General features: G+C 42.8%; 1 protein-coding gene across 1 annotated transcript; it reads left to right on the top strand.

Moving 5' to 3' along the window:
• The first annotated feature begins 185 nt into the window (after positions 1-185).
• LOC142193570 (vang-like protein 1) lies at positions 186-14,646 on the top strand. The gene is made up of 8 exons (XM_075262547.1): positions 186-221; positions 8,899-8,941; positions 9,162-9,267; positions 9,403-10,007; positions 10,272-10,402; positions 12,739-12,856; positions 13,163-13,388; positions 14,371-14,646. Exons 2-8 carry the CDS (start codon positions 8,901-8,903, stop codon positions 14,644-14,646), a joined length of 1,503 nt encoding a protein of 500 aa, XP_075118648.1. The 5' UTR covers positions 186-221; positions 8,899-8,900.
• Positions 14,647-18,545: the final 3,899 nt, after the last annotated feature.

Genomic DNA, 18,545 nt, shown 5'->3' with positions numbered 1-18,545 from the left:
CCAACACAGAATAATTTTATAGGGAGATATGTAGCCCAGGGTGGAGGAGTGGGGCTGCCAGCACAGGGGAGGGCGGGTGAGCATACCTCAGTAGGGGGGAGGATATACCTCAAGCTGGAGGTGTGGCAGAGCAGGTTGGGTGAGGTGAAGCAGCAGGTTAGGTCTTCGCATTCAGGCCGCAACGAATGAAGTGAGCAAATGTCAGGTAGGGAAGAAGGAAGGTAAAGAGTATAAGAATGTATATATACCAAGGTGGGTGAGGGGGGATCTATATATAATATAACCCCTGTCATCTGTGTTGCTGACCTGTAGAACCAGAAGATATGTGTATATATGTATATACACACAGATGATGTATACAGCTCTGTATATACTAAATATACAGCTCCATATACTATATGGTTACACATATTACATGTGTCTGCGTGCATATACTCAGATATACACATGTAACAGAACTGCAGCAATGTAATATCCTCACAGACTACACAATACTGTGAGATGTCACAGAGAAATGTTTTTCTGATGACTTTTCCTTGGTTTTTGTTGTCTTCTTTGTAAGATATTACATTGCTGCAGCAGTTTTACCAAATACAGAAGTTCTAATGAAATCTGCTACATCTGTGTATATATATATATATATATATATATATATATATATATATTATGTATATCTATATACACCTATCTCCATATGATAATACTAATATCTATATACACTTCTCTCTCAGTAATAATAATATTGGTTCTGTATACTCCTCTCTGAATAATAATACTGATATTGATATACATTTATCTCTATATAATAATACATCTATATACTCTGCTGTTTATAACAGTACTGACTTGAAGGACTATGTTACCCTGAGTCTAAGGAATGAGATGTTATTATATACTATGTGACCCTGAGCCTAAGGAAGGAGGTGTTACTATATAATATGTGACCCCGAGCTGAAGGAATGAGGTATTATCATATACTATGTGACCTCCAGCCTAAGGAATGCGGTGTTATTATATATTATGTGACCCCGAGCCTGAGGAATGAAGTGTTATTATTTGTGACCCTGAGCCTAAGGAATGAGGTATTATTATATACTATGTGACCCTGAGCCTAAGGAATGAGGTATTATTATATACTATGTGAGCCTAAGGAATGAAGTATTATTATATTGTGACCCTGAGCCTAAGGAAGGAGGTGTTATTATATACTCTGTGACCCTGAGCCTAAGGAATGAGGTATTATTATATACTCTGTGACCCCGAGCCTAAGGAATGAGGTGTTATTATATACTATGTGACCCCCAGCCTAAGGAATGCGGTGTTATTATATAACATGTGACCTCCAGCCTGAGGAATGAGGTGTTATACTCTGTGACCCTGAGCCTAAGGAATGAGGTGTTATTATATACTCTGTGCCCCCAAGCCTAAGGAATGAGGTATTATTATATACTATGTGACCCCGAGCCTAAGGAATGAGGTATTATAATATACTCTGTGACCCTGAGCTTAAGTATTGAGGAGTTATTATATACTTTGTGACCCCGAGCTTAAGGAATGAGGTATTATTATATACTATGTGACCCCGAGCCTGAGGAATGAGGTATTATTTTATACTATGTGACCCCGAGCCTGAGGAATGAGGTGTTATTATATACTCTGTGACCCTGAGCCTAAGGAATGAGGTATTATTATATACTATGTGACCCCGAGCCTAAGGAATGAGGTATTATTATATACTCTGTGACCCCGAGCCTAAGGAATGAGGTATTATTATATACTCTGTGAGCCTAAGGGTGCATTCACACTGAGTAAACGCTAGCTTATTTTGTAAAGTAAAATTACACTTGTAAATTTTGCTATCCCATTGACTTCAATGACATTTTACAGGCGTATTTTTACAGGCGTATTTTTACAGGCGTATTTTTTACAGGCGTATTTTTACACTTGTAAAAAAATATCATTGAAGTCAATGGGATAGCAAAATTTACAAGTGTAATTTTACTCTACAAAATAAGCTAGCGTTTACTCAGTGTGAATGCACCCTAAGGAATGAGGTATTATTATATACTATGTGACCCTGAGCCTGAGGAATGAGGTGTTATTATATACTCTGTGACCCCGAGCCTAAGGAATGAGGTATTATTATATACTTCGTGACCCCGAGCCTAAGGAATGAGGTATTATTATATACTTCGTGACCCCGAGCCTAAGGAATGAGGTATTATTATATATTCTGTGACCCCGAGCCTAAGGATTGAGGTGTTATTATATACTATGTGACCCTGAGCCTTAGGAATGAGGTGTTATTATATACTATGTGACCCCGAGCCTTAGGAAGGAGGTGTTATTATATAGTCTGTGACCCCGAGCCTAAGGAATGAGGTGTTATTATATACTATGTGACCCCGAGCCTAAGGAATGAGGTGTTATTATATACTATGTGACCCTGAGCCTTAGAAATGAGGTGTTATTATATACTGTGTGACCCTTAGCCTGAGGAATGAGGTGTTATTATATACTCTGTGACCCTGAGCCTAAGGAATGACGTGTTATTATATACTCTGATGGAGATGATAATAATGAGATAATGATGTGTGGAATGGATGTGGCCTACAAAGACCATCATGGGGAGAAGGAATAGAATGATCTCGCTCATTTGGTGCCATTGCCAATTCTATTTTGCCAAATGTTCTGGTGACGCCATTTCGTGTGAGTATGGCGAGACCTAGTTCCTACACATGGGCCTGCACACCCATGGACAATTTGCACCTTCCATCGATTTGCCATTTGGTAATATACACACATATTCCCGTCCTGGAGATGATCGCACGTAGCTGCTGCCGCCAAAACCAACAGCAGTGGAGACGTACCTGTCAGTGCCACCAGCGAGCTTATCTTACCGCTACCCCTGCCAGGTCTTTTGGATGTTTGAGTTGCACATCAGATGGAATTCTTGTTATGGCTGAGATGCAACAAAGGAAGAAGTTTACTGATAACAGCGAGCAGTAGAAGAAGCTATTTAACCCCTTCCCACCAGAGACATGTTTCAGTTTTCGTTTTTGACTCTTCGCTTCCCAAACCCCATAACTTTTTTATTTTCCTGTTTAGAGCCATATGAGGGGTTATTGCGTACGGGGCAAATTGTTCTCCATGATGGTTCTTTGATTCAGTACGATTCCAGTGATACCAAATTTATATGGTTTTATTTCCATTTTAACCCCTATACAAAAATCAAAAACTTTGCAAAAAAAATATTTTATGCCAAAGGTTCCATATTCCCGACACCTGTAACTTTTATATTTCCGGGTACGCCGATGCTTTGGGGGTCTGGTGTACTTTTTAGTGCTACCATTTTGGGGAATGTCTGTTGTTTTGATCATTTTTTATTTACATTTTTATCAAAGGTGAAACAGCAAAAAAATATCAATTTGGCACTTTTGATTTTCTTTCTGCTTTGGTTTGTAACGTACGGAGGTATATTTTTATAGATTTGTAGACTGGGTGATTTCTGACACAGGGATACCTAATGTGTATGTGTTTCACAGTATTTAATACTTTTACATGTATTTGAGGGAAAGGGGGGGGATTTAAAGTTTTTTTTTTTTAACTTTTTTAATTTCTTCACTATTTTTTTATACCTCTAAGGGGCTTGAACCTGCAATCTTTGATTGCAGGTCCTATAGACTATAATATAACTATATTGCAGTCTATGAGAGGTTTCGCTATGTTACTACTGAGGTTGAACCAGCCTCTATATTATTTTTACTCTGATCACAGCTAGAGATGAGCCAACACTATTCGAAACAGACGTTTCGAATAGCACGCTCTCATAGAAATGAAAGGACGTAGCCGGCACGCGGGAGGTTAAGCGGCAAAGTCTGCGTGCCGGCCGCTTCCATTCATTTCTATGGGAGCGTGCTATTCGAAACGGCTGTTTCAAATAGTATTCGCTCATCTCTAATCACAGCCATTATCTCTGTACATTACAGCGGAGGCCCCGAAGCTACGGCTGCCGCTTTGCAGTGTTGAGAAGGGGTTATAATCAGCACAGCACTGTAAGCAAAGACAGACCCCCAGGCACCTTCACCAGCGCTGTCTGCAAGGCCAGTTGGACTTTGTCGAATCTGATGGTCTGAATTGTCACCAAAAAGTAATTCTACAAATAAATGCTGTGCAAAATGAGACCCAAACCAGAACCCACAACTGAGTTATGAGGAAAAAATCAGAAATGGGAGAATAAATGTCCAGGCAAAGGGTCAAATCCAGGAGAAGACGTCAGAGGCCGAATCAGGAGACAAAAGTGATATCCAGTAGAAAGCCAAGGGTCAAATCCAAACGGGTACGTCAAAGGCAGAATCAGCAGGCGAATGAATATCCGAAGAACAAGGGACAGAAAAGCAATCCAATACATACACTATCAGTTTCATAGCCAACGAGAGAAACTAAATTAGTCGTTACCTTTGTCAAGAGGGCGGAGTCTTATATAGGCCTCCACAGCTACGAATTAGACAAGTCCTGGACACTTCTGAAACTGTCTGTCTACCCAGGTTGAAGCTGAATTGAGACTGCATGACAGGACTCTGAGTTTTGTGAGGAGCCATCGGACCCTTAGCTTTCAAAGCAGATTTCTGAATGTTAGTACAACAGGTTTTACCCGTAGAATTAGTTTTCCTCCCCCTATAAACAGACTTAGACTTTCTCAGGCACGGCTGGTCCTGATCCCAAACTGTATACAGTTTGTTAGACCCCATATCCACCCCTGAACTCATCGCTATGCAGGCGAGGGAAGAGTTACAACTAGGAGTATTAGACCGTATTATAAGATTCAAGGGGCAGAGAAGTACTACAAGTCTCAGCAGAATTATGTACAGAATACGGAATATATTCAGATAAGGATAAGGTATGACCTGATATAGCAGAGACAGGTGAGGTAAAACAAGACACATTACATCAGAGCTCCATATAACCAGCTCTGCTTTCTACCAAGTACTGGATTATGGGAGCAAAATGGAAGAAGCCCAACACAAATTCAGCAGGTAAATTATCAAAAACCAGAAAAGAAATATCTTCAGAATGCCCAGAGTCTATTTCTAGAGTGACGTGTGCGGTGGCATATGTACCCGGGCCCTGAGACAGTGGGGTACCGTCCACAGCGGCAACATTGACAGGAATCACCAGTGGAAACCTAGAGATCCCCAACTGTCTAAAATGGCGAGAGTCATGGCCTTATCCAGAGATGCAAGTTGGGTAATTTACTAACAAGTCCTTAATGGTGTCAGACAGGCCCTGACGAAACTGGCAGCAGAGAGCAGGATCATTCTATTGAGAGTGAACCGACCACCAATGAAATTCTGAACAATCTTCCACTGGATGACAACCTTGGCAGAGGGCGATCTGGTTTGATTCAGTGACGGCGGTAAGGTGAGGTTCATCGTAGAGTAACCCCAGCACTGTAAAAAAACGCTCCACAGAAAACAATTCTGGGGCTTGGGCATTGGTCACCCGGCCGATGCGAAATAATAATGGCCACACGTTACTGCTCATCACCAGAAGGGAGGTTCGGAGATGAAAATACAACCTGTACAAAAAAATAGCAAAACATTTTCTATATCCAGAAAACTGGCCAGGTAGATTTATTTTAGGTTCCTTGGGAACAGCAGAAGTAACTGGAACTTGAGAGACAGAAATTTCTCCAGTTGTTGAATCCTCTCTGCCAACTCTTGAACCAGCTGGGTTATTCCTTGTATCTGATCCACAAGTGTTTGCACTTGTTCCATAATGATACAGTCCTATGAAAAAGTTTGGGCACCCCTGTTAATCTTAATCATTTTTAGTTCTAAATATTTTGGTGTTTATAACAGCCATTTCAGTTTGATATATCTAATAACTGCTGGACACAGTAATATTTCAGGATTGAAATGAGGTTTATTGTACTAACAGAAAATGCGCAATATGCATTAAACCAAAATTTGACCGGTGCAAAAGTATGGGCACCTCAACAGAAAAGTGACATTAATATTTAGTAGATCCTCCTTTTGCAAAGATAACAGCCTCTAGTCGCTTCCTCTAGCTTTTAATCAGTTCCTGGATCCTGGATAAAGGTATTTTGGACAAACAATTCAAGTTCAGTTAAGTTAGATGGTCGCCGAGCATGGACAGCCCGCTTCAAATCATCCCACAGATGTTCAATGATATTCAGGTCTGGGGACTGGGATGGCCATTCTAGAACATTGTAATTGTTCCTCTGCATGAATGCCTGAGGATTTGGAGCGGTGTTTTGGATCATTGTCTTGCTGAAATATCCATCCCCGGCGTAACTTCAACTTCGTCACTGATTCTTGAACATTATTCTCAAGAATCTGCTGATACTGAGTGGAATCCATGCGACTCTCAACTTTAACAAGATTCCTGATGCCGGCATTGGCCACACAGCCCCAAAGCATGATGGAACCTCCACCAAATTTTACAGTGGGTAGCATGTGTTTTTCTTGGAATGCTGTTTCTTTTTGGACGCCATGCATAACGCCTTTTTTTATAACCAAACAACTCAATTTTTGTTTCCAAAATGAAGCTGCCTTGTCCAAATGTGCTTTTTCATACCTCAGGCAACTCTATTTGTGGCGTACGTGCAGAAACGGCTTCTTTCTCATCACTCTCCCATACAGCTTCTATTTGTGCAAAGTGCGCTGTATAGTTGACCGATGCACAGTGACACCATCTGCAGCAAGATGATGCTGCAGCTCTTTGGAGGTGTCTGTGGATTGTCCTTGACTGTTCTCACCATTCTTCTTCTCTGCCTTTCTGATATTTTTCTTGGCCTGCCACTTCTGGGCTTAACAAGAACTGTCCCTGTGGTCTTCCATTTCCTTACTATGTTCCTCACAGTGGAAACTGACAGGTTAAATCTCTGACACAACTTTTTGTATCCTTCCCCTGAACAACTATGTTGAACAGTCTTTGTTTTCAGATCATTTGAGAGTTGTTTTGAGTAGCCCATGATGCCACTCTTCAGAGGAGATTCAAATAGTAGAACAACTTGCAATTGGCCACCTTAAATACCTTTTCTCATGATTGGATACACCTGGCTATGAAGTTCAAAGCTCACTGAGGTTACAAAACCAATTTTGTGCTTCAGTAAGTCAGTAAAAAGTAGTTAGGAGTATTCAAATCAATAAAATGATAAGGGTGCTCATACTTTTGCACCGGTCAAATTTTGGTTTAATGCATATTGCGCATTTTCTGTTAGTACAATAAACCTCATTTCAATCCTGAAATATTACTGTGTCCATCAGTTATTAGATATATCAAACTGAAATGGCTGTTGCAAACACCAAAATATTTAGAACTAAAAATGATTAAGATTAATAGGAGTGCCCAAACTTTTTCATAGGACTGTATATGGCAGGAGGAAGAAGAGAAAGTCTTGGGTTAGGAGAAATATCTCTCTCAGCAGGTCACATGACTCCTAGAGAATGGGATCTCAGATGTCAGTGCAGTTAAAGGAGAAGACACGGTCAATAGCACAGAAAGACAGCGTCGTAAATTCCATGTTGAGGAGGAACACACAAAGCCCTCACTCAATATTGGAGGTTCACTGCTTTCTCATTAAGTATGACAACATTCTGGCTACTGGTGGAGCTGTGAAGACCAGAAGTGTTGCTGTTGCCACTCACATTCTTATTGTTAGCACTTGCACAAGTGTTTCTTCCTCCCCTCCTTTTGCCTGTCCCTTGCCCTGTTTTTTGTTTCAGTCAGTTTTCCTACTGCACACACTGACTAATTACTGTCTAGTTATTGGCAACAATTCTGACACAGCAAGTGTGTGTGTTTTTTATGAACAACTATTTCAGGAAAAGCCATTGTTAAATAAAATAATTTTTTCATATTAGCGCCGGATAGACTATTGCGTGAACTGAACACAAACAAAATGCTTCAGTAATGGAGATTCTTTTTTTTTAGATTTGCGGAGGATGTAATGCTATATATATGTGCTGCAAACCCCCCCCCCCCCCCCCGAAAAAAAAAAAAAACGCTTAAATTATTTGACCATTGTTTTCAGATTAACACTCCTCCACACTATATTTGGTGAGCAGTGTAGAAAACAAAAAAACATTAAATAACAAGAGGTTTCTTTTTTTTCAGATTAGCGCAGGCTAGACTGTATATTGAGTGAGCAACTAAAAAATGCTTAAATAACAGAGATTTTTTTTCAGATTTGCGCAGGCAGAATCAGCGCTTTACTGTTAGAACAGCAGTTGCTATGTATTTAATGAAAAAAATGCAAACTCTTGCCCAAAATAGCTTTTAACAATAGGTTTTGTCAGTAAAAGTATGTTTTATCCCATCCCGACATCCGTCGTAAAAGTATGGCAGATGTGTATTTAAATACAGTAGATGTGCGTGATGCGGCACTCAGTAAGTAATACAGGCGTTCCTTTGGGCCTGTTTGGCCGGATTTCCCTTCTTTCCTCCATAGACATGGCTTGTGTATTTTATCTTCCTTTCCATATATGCAATGACTGATGAAGGTCTCTAGTAGAACGGAACGTCTCACTTCTGGATATAATAAACCTTTGACGTGTAATTGTGTGATGAATTGGTTCGCCCATCTCTAATTCTGAGAGGCAGGTGGTGGTTGGGGTGTACAGGTGGGACAGATGGAAGCACTCCATAGAGACCTGACATAATCTGCCTGCAATGTTAGAAATCTTCCTGTTAATATTGACTTCTGATGATCCATGGAGATGCCACCATCCCCTCTGCACCTTCTTGGCATTATGGCCTATGTGGTGACCCTTCAGGTTTTGAGGGAGCTGTTATGTTCCCTTATCTACCCCACACATATATAAGCTGGCCCACCATTCATGATTTGAGTCTGATTTGTGTTGTCTCTTATAGGAATGGAAACTGGATCCACGCACAGCAAGTATGGATATGAGAGGTGAGCAGTTCACCTGTCCTAAATCTGTTGGCCCTTTCTTACCTCCTCTCTATCCATCTGCTCTTACCACCATCGATCTATCCATCCATCCACTCTTACCACTATCCATCTATCTCTCCACTCCTAGCACAATCCATCTATCTCTCCACTTTTACTACCATCCATCTATCCCTCCACTCTTATCCTCATCTTTCCAATTTTACCTTTTACTTATATCTAGAGAAAAGAACCATGAAGGCCACAAGTCTGTTACCATCGAGGAACCAACAAGTAAAAGCATGCTTCCTGCTGAGGACTCTGGAAGAGGAGAAGAGGAAGAGGAACAGGTGGGGTCTATCTATCTATCTATCTATCTATCTATCTATCTATCTATCTCCTATCTATCTATCTATCCATCCATCCATCCATCCATCCATCCACCTATGTAATATCTTTGTATCTTCTACCTTTTCTATTTCTAGGATGATAACTGGGGTGAGACGACCACAGCGGTGACCTCTGAACGCAGCGCTTCCCTGGAGGAGTTGGTTCCCAAAGCAGGTTCTCAGGACTCTGTGAGCAGTAGACCTGATGCTCGAACCATGCTGGGTTTCTACATGTTCTGTGTCCTGTCGTTACTCACCGTTCTCACCCCACCACTGTTCATCTTGTTGCCCCAAGTTCTGTGGGGATCTGAGTTGGAGCCCTGCGGGGTTATTTGTGAGGGGCTTTACATCTCGGTTGCTTTTAAGCTGTTATTCATAGTCCTGGGGTCTTGGGCTGTTTTCTTTCGGAGGCCTCGATGCATCCTGCCACGTCTAGTGGAGTTCCGCGCCCTCCTTCTTCTGCTCCTCAGTCTCTTCCTGGTCTCCTATTGGCTGTTCTATGTGGTGAGGATTCTGGGGCAGCAGGAGCGGAACCTCCTGAGTGTGGTCCAGTATACGGTGTCACTGGTGGACGCCTTCATCTTCATCCATTACCTTGCCGTAATTCTTCTGGAGATCAGACAGCTGCAGCCCTTCTACATCCTCAGGGTGGTGCGGAGCAGTGACGGGGAGGCCCGCTGCTACACTATAGGGAGAGTCAGGTACGTACCATCAGAAGGTAATACATACTCACCATCTGCCAAATGGATGTGTACCCCTGACCAAACCCAAACCACGACTGCCCCATATACTACAGCAGTACGTGGTACGTAGCCTTCTCCAAGGGGATTTCCATCTATTGGTCATGTATCTGGGTGTATACTGGTTATTAGTATATATCACATGTACTCTATATACTGGTTATTAGTTACTGGAGTATATGACATGTGCTCTGTATACTCTCATTGTATAACCCATGTGCTCAGTTTACAGAGATCTGCGTTGTATGTATTAGAACATTACTACAAGGATTTTTCGGCCTTGACCCCAAGATCACAGATAAGGAAGACCAGAAAACAGGAGCAGAGCCTTGAGGGCCCGGGGTCTCTTGTGGAGGGTGAGTGCAGCTTACGTGTATATACAGTCTCCTCTCAACCCCTCATTTTATCATCCCTCTATAGTCCCCCAGAGACTAATCAGGGCCATATGGACTGCAAGTACTGGTTACTGGAATCCACTGTAGATTACTGGGATCTGCTGCTGATTGATAGCTTCAGCTTCTGGACACCGATATCACCTTCTAGTTACTTGTATCTGCTCATGGTTACTGAAATCCACTGCAGATTACTGGGATCTGCTGGTGATTACTTTGATCCACTTCTGAAAACTGGGATCAGCTGCTGGTTACTGGGATCACCTGCTAACTTCTTAGATCTGCTGCTGGTTACTGGGATTAATTTGTTGTTTCCGGGATTGCCTGGTGGCTACCAGGATCAGATTCTGTTTAATAGGATCTGCTGCTGGTTACTGGGATCTGCTTGACTCAATGGGATCAGCTGCTAGTTAATGGGATCTGCTGTGGTATTTATGATCAACTGCTGATTTCTAGGATTAATAGCTTGTTACTGGAATCATTTGCTGCTTATGGGTTCTGTTGCTGTTTATCAGGATCTGCTGCTGGTTTACTGGGATCTGTTGCTGATTTCTTTGATCCACTTCTGATAACTGAGATCAGCTATTGGTTATACGGGCCTGCTGGTGGTTACCAGGATCAGATTCTGGTTAATCAGATCTGCTGCTGGTTACTAGGATCTGTATCTGGCTACCGGGATGAACTCCTGATTACTAGACCTGCTGCTGGTCACTTGAATCTGCTACTGGTTAATAGGATTTGTTGTTAGTTACTGGGACCAGATTCTTGTTACTGAGATCAGTTTCTGCTTCATGGGATCAGCTTCTAGTTAATGTGATCTGCTGCTCATAATTGTGTTCAGCTGCTGGTTACTGGGATTAACTGTTTGCTACTGATTATGGATTTTGTTTCTATTTATCAGGATCTGCTGCAGGTTACTGGGAGTAGATTCTGGTATCTGGTATGAGCTTCTGGCTACTGGGATCTCCTGCTATTTACTACGATTAACTGCTTGTTACTGGGATCTGCTGCTAGTTTATAAAAGCTATTGCAGGTTACTATGATCAGATTGTGGTTACTGAGATGTCTTGTTGTTTGCCGGGATCAGCTGCTACTTCCTAGAATCCACTACTGGTGCCTGGAATTTGCTGCTAGTTACAGAGTTTCGACGTCTATTACTGGGATCTGCTGCTGGTTTCTGTGATCCAATGCTGATTACTCAGATCTTCTGCTGGTTACTGTGATCCAGTGCTGGGTTCTATGATCTACTGCTGGTTACTGTGATCCAATGCTGATTACGATGATCTACTTATGATTACGATGATCTAATGATGATTAGTATGATCCAATGCTTTTTACCATGATCTAAAGATGATTACTATGATCTACTGCTGGTTATTGTGATCCAATGCTGATTACTCAGATCTTCTGCTGGTTACTGTGATCCAGTGCTGGGTTCTATGATCTACTGCTGGTTACTGTGATCCAATGCTTATTACAATGATCTACTGATGATTACGATGATCTAATGATGATTAGTATGATCCAATGCTTTATACCATGATCTAAAGATGATTACTATGATCTACTGCTGGTTACTATGATCCAATGCTGATTACATTATCTACTGATAATTACTATGATCCAATGCTTATTACCACAATCTACTGCAGATTACTATGATCTACTGCTGGCACATTTGATCCAATGCTCAGATCTGTGATCCAATCCTGAATACTATGATCTACTGCTGGTTACTATGATCCAGTTCTGATTGCTATGATCTACTGCTGGCTTCTTTGATCCAGATCCAATTACTTGGATCTGCTGCTGGTTACTGTGATCCAGTGCTGGTTGCTATGATCTACTGCTGGCTGCTTTGATCTACTGCTGGTTAGTGTGCGCCAATGCGTATTACCACGATCTATTGCTGATTACTATGATCTACTGCTGGCTTCTTTGATCCAATGCTGATTACTCAGATCTACTGCTGGTTACTGTGATCCAGTGCTGGGTACTATGATCTACGGCTGTCTGCTTTGATCCAATGCTGGTTACTTGGATCTACTGCTGGTTACTATGATCTACTGTTGGCTGCTTTGATCCAATGCTGATTACTCAGATCTACTGCTGGTTACTGTGATCCAGTGCTGGGTACTATGATCTACGGCTGGCTTCTTTGATCCAATGCTGGTTACTTGGATCTACTGCTGGTTACTATGATCTACTGTTGGCTGCTTTGATCCCATGTTGGTTACTGGGATCTGCTGAGAGAGCTCAGATATCTCTTTTAAAAAGTTCTCTGTATTTCTTCTCACCAGGCATGGAGGACAGCACCGTCAGCCGATCACAGGCCCTGATCCTGTCAGCAACCAATTACAAGGACAGATACTACGCAGATATTGAACAGGAGCGCAAGATACGCAGGCGGCGTGCCAGGTGACAGCAGAAGTGATCCCAACTACTGTCCTGCACTAAATTAACCCTTATATACAGTCTGTACTATTCTAGATTTCATGGTAATAGGTATATACTGTCTGTAATGCTCTAGATTTCAAGGTGATAGCTATATACAGTCCGTGGTGACAGTTATATATAGTATATGACAGTAATATTTAGTCTGAATTGTTCTCGATCTTATGGTAACAATTATATTTTAGATTTCATGCCAATAAGTACGATATATACTGTCATGGTAATAGTTATATACATTGTCTAGATTCGGATATATTTGTCTCTTTGCAGGTTGGTGGTCGCTGTACACCGGTCGTTCTCTCAGGTTCAGTGCTCGGATAATCGTCTGAAGTCTGGACAAGCGATTGACTCCAGAGAGGCCGCGCAGAGCATCTTCCCCCTTATTGCGCAAAGCCTGCAGCGCTACCTGCGCGCAACGCATCAGACTCACCTGTACAGCATGGAGGCCATCATCCAGCACCTGACACTGTGCCTGACATACAGCATGTCCCCACAGGTAACACCAATTACAGGAGCCGTTCTGCAGAATGAGATCGTATCACATGGTCACATGACTGCAACATGTGATGTGTAATATATGTAATATATATATCTAATGTGTAACATGTGATATGTGGGGCAGGCGCACGTGACACGAGTTTGTGAGCGGACGTGGCAATTCGCTAGACACCGAGGCTGGATACTTCATGCTAGGCCACGTTGCTATATGTAATGTATAAGATGTATGAGTTGTGTATTCGATGTATAATATTTACGTGATGTGTAATATGCGAAATGTGATTTAGAATATCTCTTATATGATATGTGATGTATGATAAGTGACATATGATATAGAATGTGTGATGAATAATATATATGTGTGTACTATGATATATGATGTGTAATATGTATGTGTTGTATGTATTATAATATATGATGTTAATTGACATTATATAATATTATTAGATATTATATATTATGTGTTTTATTATATAATGTGATGTTAGGTGATATTATATGATGAGATGTGATATTATATGTTAAGTGATTTTCTTTTAGAATAGTATGTGATTCTATATGATATTATTTTATATTTTATGAAGTTATTTCATATTATGTCATATTACATGAAGCTATTTGACAGTATGTGATATTATATAATGTTATATAATATTATATGTTATTTCATATTATAGGAAGTTATTTGACATTATTTGTTGTAATTTGATATTATGTGATATTATTTGATGTTATATGAAGTTATTTGATACCATATGATATTATATGATGTTATATAATATTATGTGATGTTATAAGATATTATATGAAGTTATTTTATACTATGTGATGTTATATGATATTATGTGATGTTACATGATTATATTTGATATTATGTGATGTTATAAGATATTATATGATGATATGTGATGTTATATATTATATCTTGGTGCACCCTAGAATCCATCCTGCTGACATGTTCTTCCTTCTTCTATCTCCAGGCTTTTCTGGAGCAGTATCTGTACCCGGGGCCTCCATGTCAATACTCTGGTGCACAACCAGCTCTGTGGACATTAGTGAGTGAGGAGTCAGTGACACGAAGCCTGAAGTCCAACCAAACCTTCTGCCTCCGCAGCGCCGACACCCAGCTGGTGGTGAGTGTGAGTGCGATTCCCAGAGTGACCCTCACCGAGAACTTCATCCCAGCAAACTCCCATCGCTTCTTAGTGCAATTATATCCTCAGGTGCTGGACGCCTCCACCATATCTCCAGCGTAGTCAGCGACTCTAATATGTATATATCACACCAGAAGCTATAATGTGTATATATCATCTGCTAATATCTCATGTCTGTATTATATATACCCTTATACTATATGTCAGTCACCTCCAGCATAGTCAGTAGAGACTAATATATATATAACATGTATATACTACACTATGGAGCTATAATGTGTATATATCATCCTGTATTATCTCATGTCTGTATTATATATATCACCTCTTCTATTATATGCCAAATGCCTCCAGCATACAGAAGATTGTATTATGACCCTTAGTCCTAATATAATGGGGGGGGGGTCATGTGACATCTTCACCTTACTCAGTATTATTAATATTAAAGATCATTTTTGGAATTGTTTTGAGTATCTGCAGATGACACCAGCACAGGATGTCCAGGCTAAGGACCAAGGTGTGGAGCTGCCACGTGGCAGGGCTGACAAAACGGGCACCCCAGGGTGTTTGTCCTGAGTGACAGAGAGGACGTGTTGAGTTAAGTGAATGTGGCAGCCATCAGTCTTGGAGGAAAGACCTAAGAGATGATGACATGGGAAACACCAGCTCAAATGACATCCTGAGACATCTGAAACATATTGCAGAAAGTGGGATTTTAAAGGGGGGTTCTGGTTCGAAGTCTGGGGCTCTGGCACCCGGCAAGCGCTTTCAGAGGCCGCAGCATTTAGACGGCCTCCTTTTGGCCAGGCGTTGTAGAGCGGATGTTCATCACATGCGACCAATGACCGTGATGTTACAGAAGACGTGCGACCACTAAGTGGACCTGGCCAGGCCCCTGGAGTAGCCCGCCTCATTTGGGTGCGACACCCTCTTCCCAGACACTAGGAGGTCACCTATTTTTTCAGGAGCCTCCTGTTAACCTGAGTAATAGCTGATCGATGAGGCTCCAGGTTGTTAGAACCCTGCTGATGTAACATTAATGGTCCTAGATCCTCACTGTCCCATTAAACGGTGTCCCGAGAATGTCCCCGGGGTTTGCAAAGATCCCATCAGGTTTGTGGGGCAAAATCAGGACAGCTGGAAAAAAGATATTGTTTATCTGGGGCCCCACGCCCATGAGGAGAGACACAGAGAAGTAGGTCCCAGGCCACCGGCTGAAGGAAGACAAGTCAGGGCCTAGTACATGGTGGACAGAACCTCCAGACTAGGCGGCAGAGTCTGAGGGACGGTTGTGAGGCCGAGAGGTTTGTTAGTATCGTGCTAGGACTGGTCACCAGACAAACTAGCTAAGGATGGAGCAGAGACACCAACTATAAGAGAGAGTGTGAGGAAGCGAGAGATGGAGACGACAGAGAAAATCACAAGCTGTACGTTCTGGAGTCACTCTGGAAAAGACAGAGATCCTGCCATGGCTGTACTAGAAAATCAGGGGCAACGTAATGATCACATAAACCCAGCGTGTTGAGGTATCATAGATGGTACAACCCCTAGGCATGACCTGCTGTGGTAGGGGGTGGCCAGTTGTAGACCTGTAGGTGCACAGAAGGTTTGGGCAAGAGTTATCAACGATCTGGAAGCCAAAATATAGACTATGAAATTTTATATTTTCCTGCCAAGTTTAAGTGAAATCGCTTGGGGACTTCTAGGGCGGCTTCACACAGCTGAGCGGCGTCTGGACTGGTAAAGCAGCCCAATACATGGACCAGGTCTCCTAATCCAAAGTCAGCCATATGAAGTGACCTTATAGAGATGTCACCAGAATCACCATATCACCCCAGTCCTGCAGATAGATAGGTTACTATCACCAGAACCAGCATATCACCCCAGCCCAGCAGATAGATAGGTTACTGTCACCAGACCCAGCATATCACCCCAGCCCTGCAGATAGATAGGTTACTGTCACCAGAACCAGCATATCACCCCAGCCCTGCAGATAGATAGGTTACTGTCACCAGAACCAGCATATCACCCCAGCCCTGCAGATAGATAGGTTAGTGTCACCAGACCAGTATATCACCCCAGCCCTGCAGATAGGTAGGTTAGTGTCACCAGAACCAGCATATCACCCCAGCCCCGCAGATAGATAGGTTAGTGTCACCAGAACCAGCATATCACCCCAGTCCTGCAGATAGATAGGTTAGTGTCACCAGACCCAGCATATCACCCCAGCCCTTCAGATAGATAGGTTAGTGTCACCAGACCCAGCATATCACCCCAGCCCTGCAGATACATAGGTTAGTGTCACCAGAACCAGCATATCACCCCAGCCCCGCAGATAGATAGGTTAGTGTCACCAGACCCAGCATATCACCCCAGCCCTGCAGATAGATAGGTTAGTGTCACCAGAACCAGCATATCACCCCAGCCCTGCAGATAGATAGGTTAGTGTCACCAGAACCAGCATATCACCCCAGCCCTGCAGATAGATAGGTTAGTGTCACCAGAACCAGCATATCACCCCAGCCCTGCAGATAGGTTAGTGTCACCAGAACCAGCATATCACCCCAGCCCTGCAGATAGATAGGTTACTGTCACCAGAACCAGTATATCACCCCAGCCCTGCAGATAGATAGGTTAGTGTCACCAGAACCAGCATATCACCCCAGCCCTACAGATAGATAGGTTAGTGTCACCAGAACCAGCATATCACCCCAGTCCTGCAGTTAGATAGGTTACTGTCACCAGAACCAGCATATCACCCCAGCCCTGCAGATATATAGGTTACTGTCACCAGAACCAGCATATCACCCAGCCCTGCAGATAGATAGGTTACTGTCACCAGAACCAGCATATCCCCGCAGCCCTGCAGATAGATAGGTTACTGTCACCAGAACCAGCATATCACCCCAGCCCTGCAGATAGATAGGTTAGTGTCACCAGAACCAGCAGCATATCACCCCAGCCCTGCAGATACATAGGTTAGTGTCACCAGACCCAGCATATCACTCCAGCCCTGCAGATAGATAGGTTAGTGTCACCAGAACCAGCATATCACCCCAGCCCTGCAGATAGATAGGTTAGTGTCACCAGACCCAGCATATCACTCCAGCCCTGCAGATAGATAGGTTAGTGTCACCAGAACCAGCATATCACCCCAGCCCTGCAGATAGATAGGTTACTGTCACCAGAACCAGCATATCACCCCAGCCCTGCAGATAGATAGGTTAGTGTCACCAGAACCAGCAGCATATCACCCCAGCCCTGCAGATAGATAGGTTACTGTCACCAGAACCAGCATATCACTCCAGCCCTGCAGATAGATAGGTTACTGTCACCAGAACCAGCATATCACCCCAGCCCTGCAGATAGATAGGTTACTGTCACCAGAACCAGTATATCACCCCAGCCCTGCAGATAGATAGGTTAGTGTCACCAGACCCAGCATATCCCCGCAGCCCTGCAGATAGATAGGTTACTGTCACCAGAACCAGCATATCACTCCAGCCCTGCAGATAGATAGGTTAGTGTCACCAGAACCAGCATATCACCCCAGCCCTGCAGATAGATAGGTTAGTGTCACCAGACCCAGCATATCACTCCAGCCCTGCAGATAGATAGGTTAGTGTCACCAGAACCAGCATATCACCCCAGCCCTGCAGATAGATAGGTTAGTGACACCAGAACCAGCATGTCACCCCAGCCCTGCAGATAGATAGGTTAGTGTCACCAGAACCAGCATATCACTCCAGCCCTGCAGATAGATAGGTTAGTGTCACCAGAACCAGCATATCACCCCAGCCCTGCAGATAGATAGGTTAGTGACACCAGAACCAGTATATCACCCCAGCCCTGCAGATAGATAGGTTAGTGTCACCAGAACCAGCATATCACCCCAGCCCTGCAGATAGATAGGTTAGTGTCCCCAGAACCAGCATATCAACCCAGCACTGCAGATAGATAGGTTACTGACACCAGAACCAGCATATCACCCCAGCCCTGCA

This window comes from Leptodactylus fuscus, chromosome 2 (assembly GCF_031893055.1).
Source record: "Leptodactylus fuscus isolate aLepFus1 chromosome 2, aLepFus1.hap2, whole genome shotgun sequence".
Lineage (NCBI taxonomy): Eukaryota > Metazoa > Chordata > Amphibia > Anura > Leptodactylidae > Leptodactylus > Leptodactylus fuscus.
This window is presented reverse-complemented; position numbering and strand designations above follow the sequence as displayed.

Coding starts and splice junctions, on each gene's coding strand:
- LOC142193570 (XM_075262547.1), top strand. CDS start 8,901: ATGGAAACTGGATCCACGCACAGCAAGTATGGATATGAGAG. Junction 9,268..9,402: donor GAGAAGAGGAAGAGGAACAG/GTGGGGTCTATC, acceptor TTCTATTTCTAG/GATGATAACTGGGGTGAGAC. Junction 12,857..13,162: donor ATACGCAGGCGGCGTGCCAG/GTGACAGCAGAA, acceptor GTCTCTTTGCAG/GTTGGTGGTCGCTGTACACC.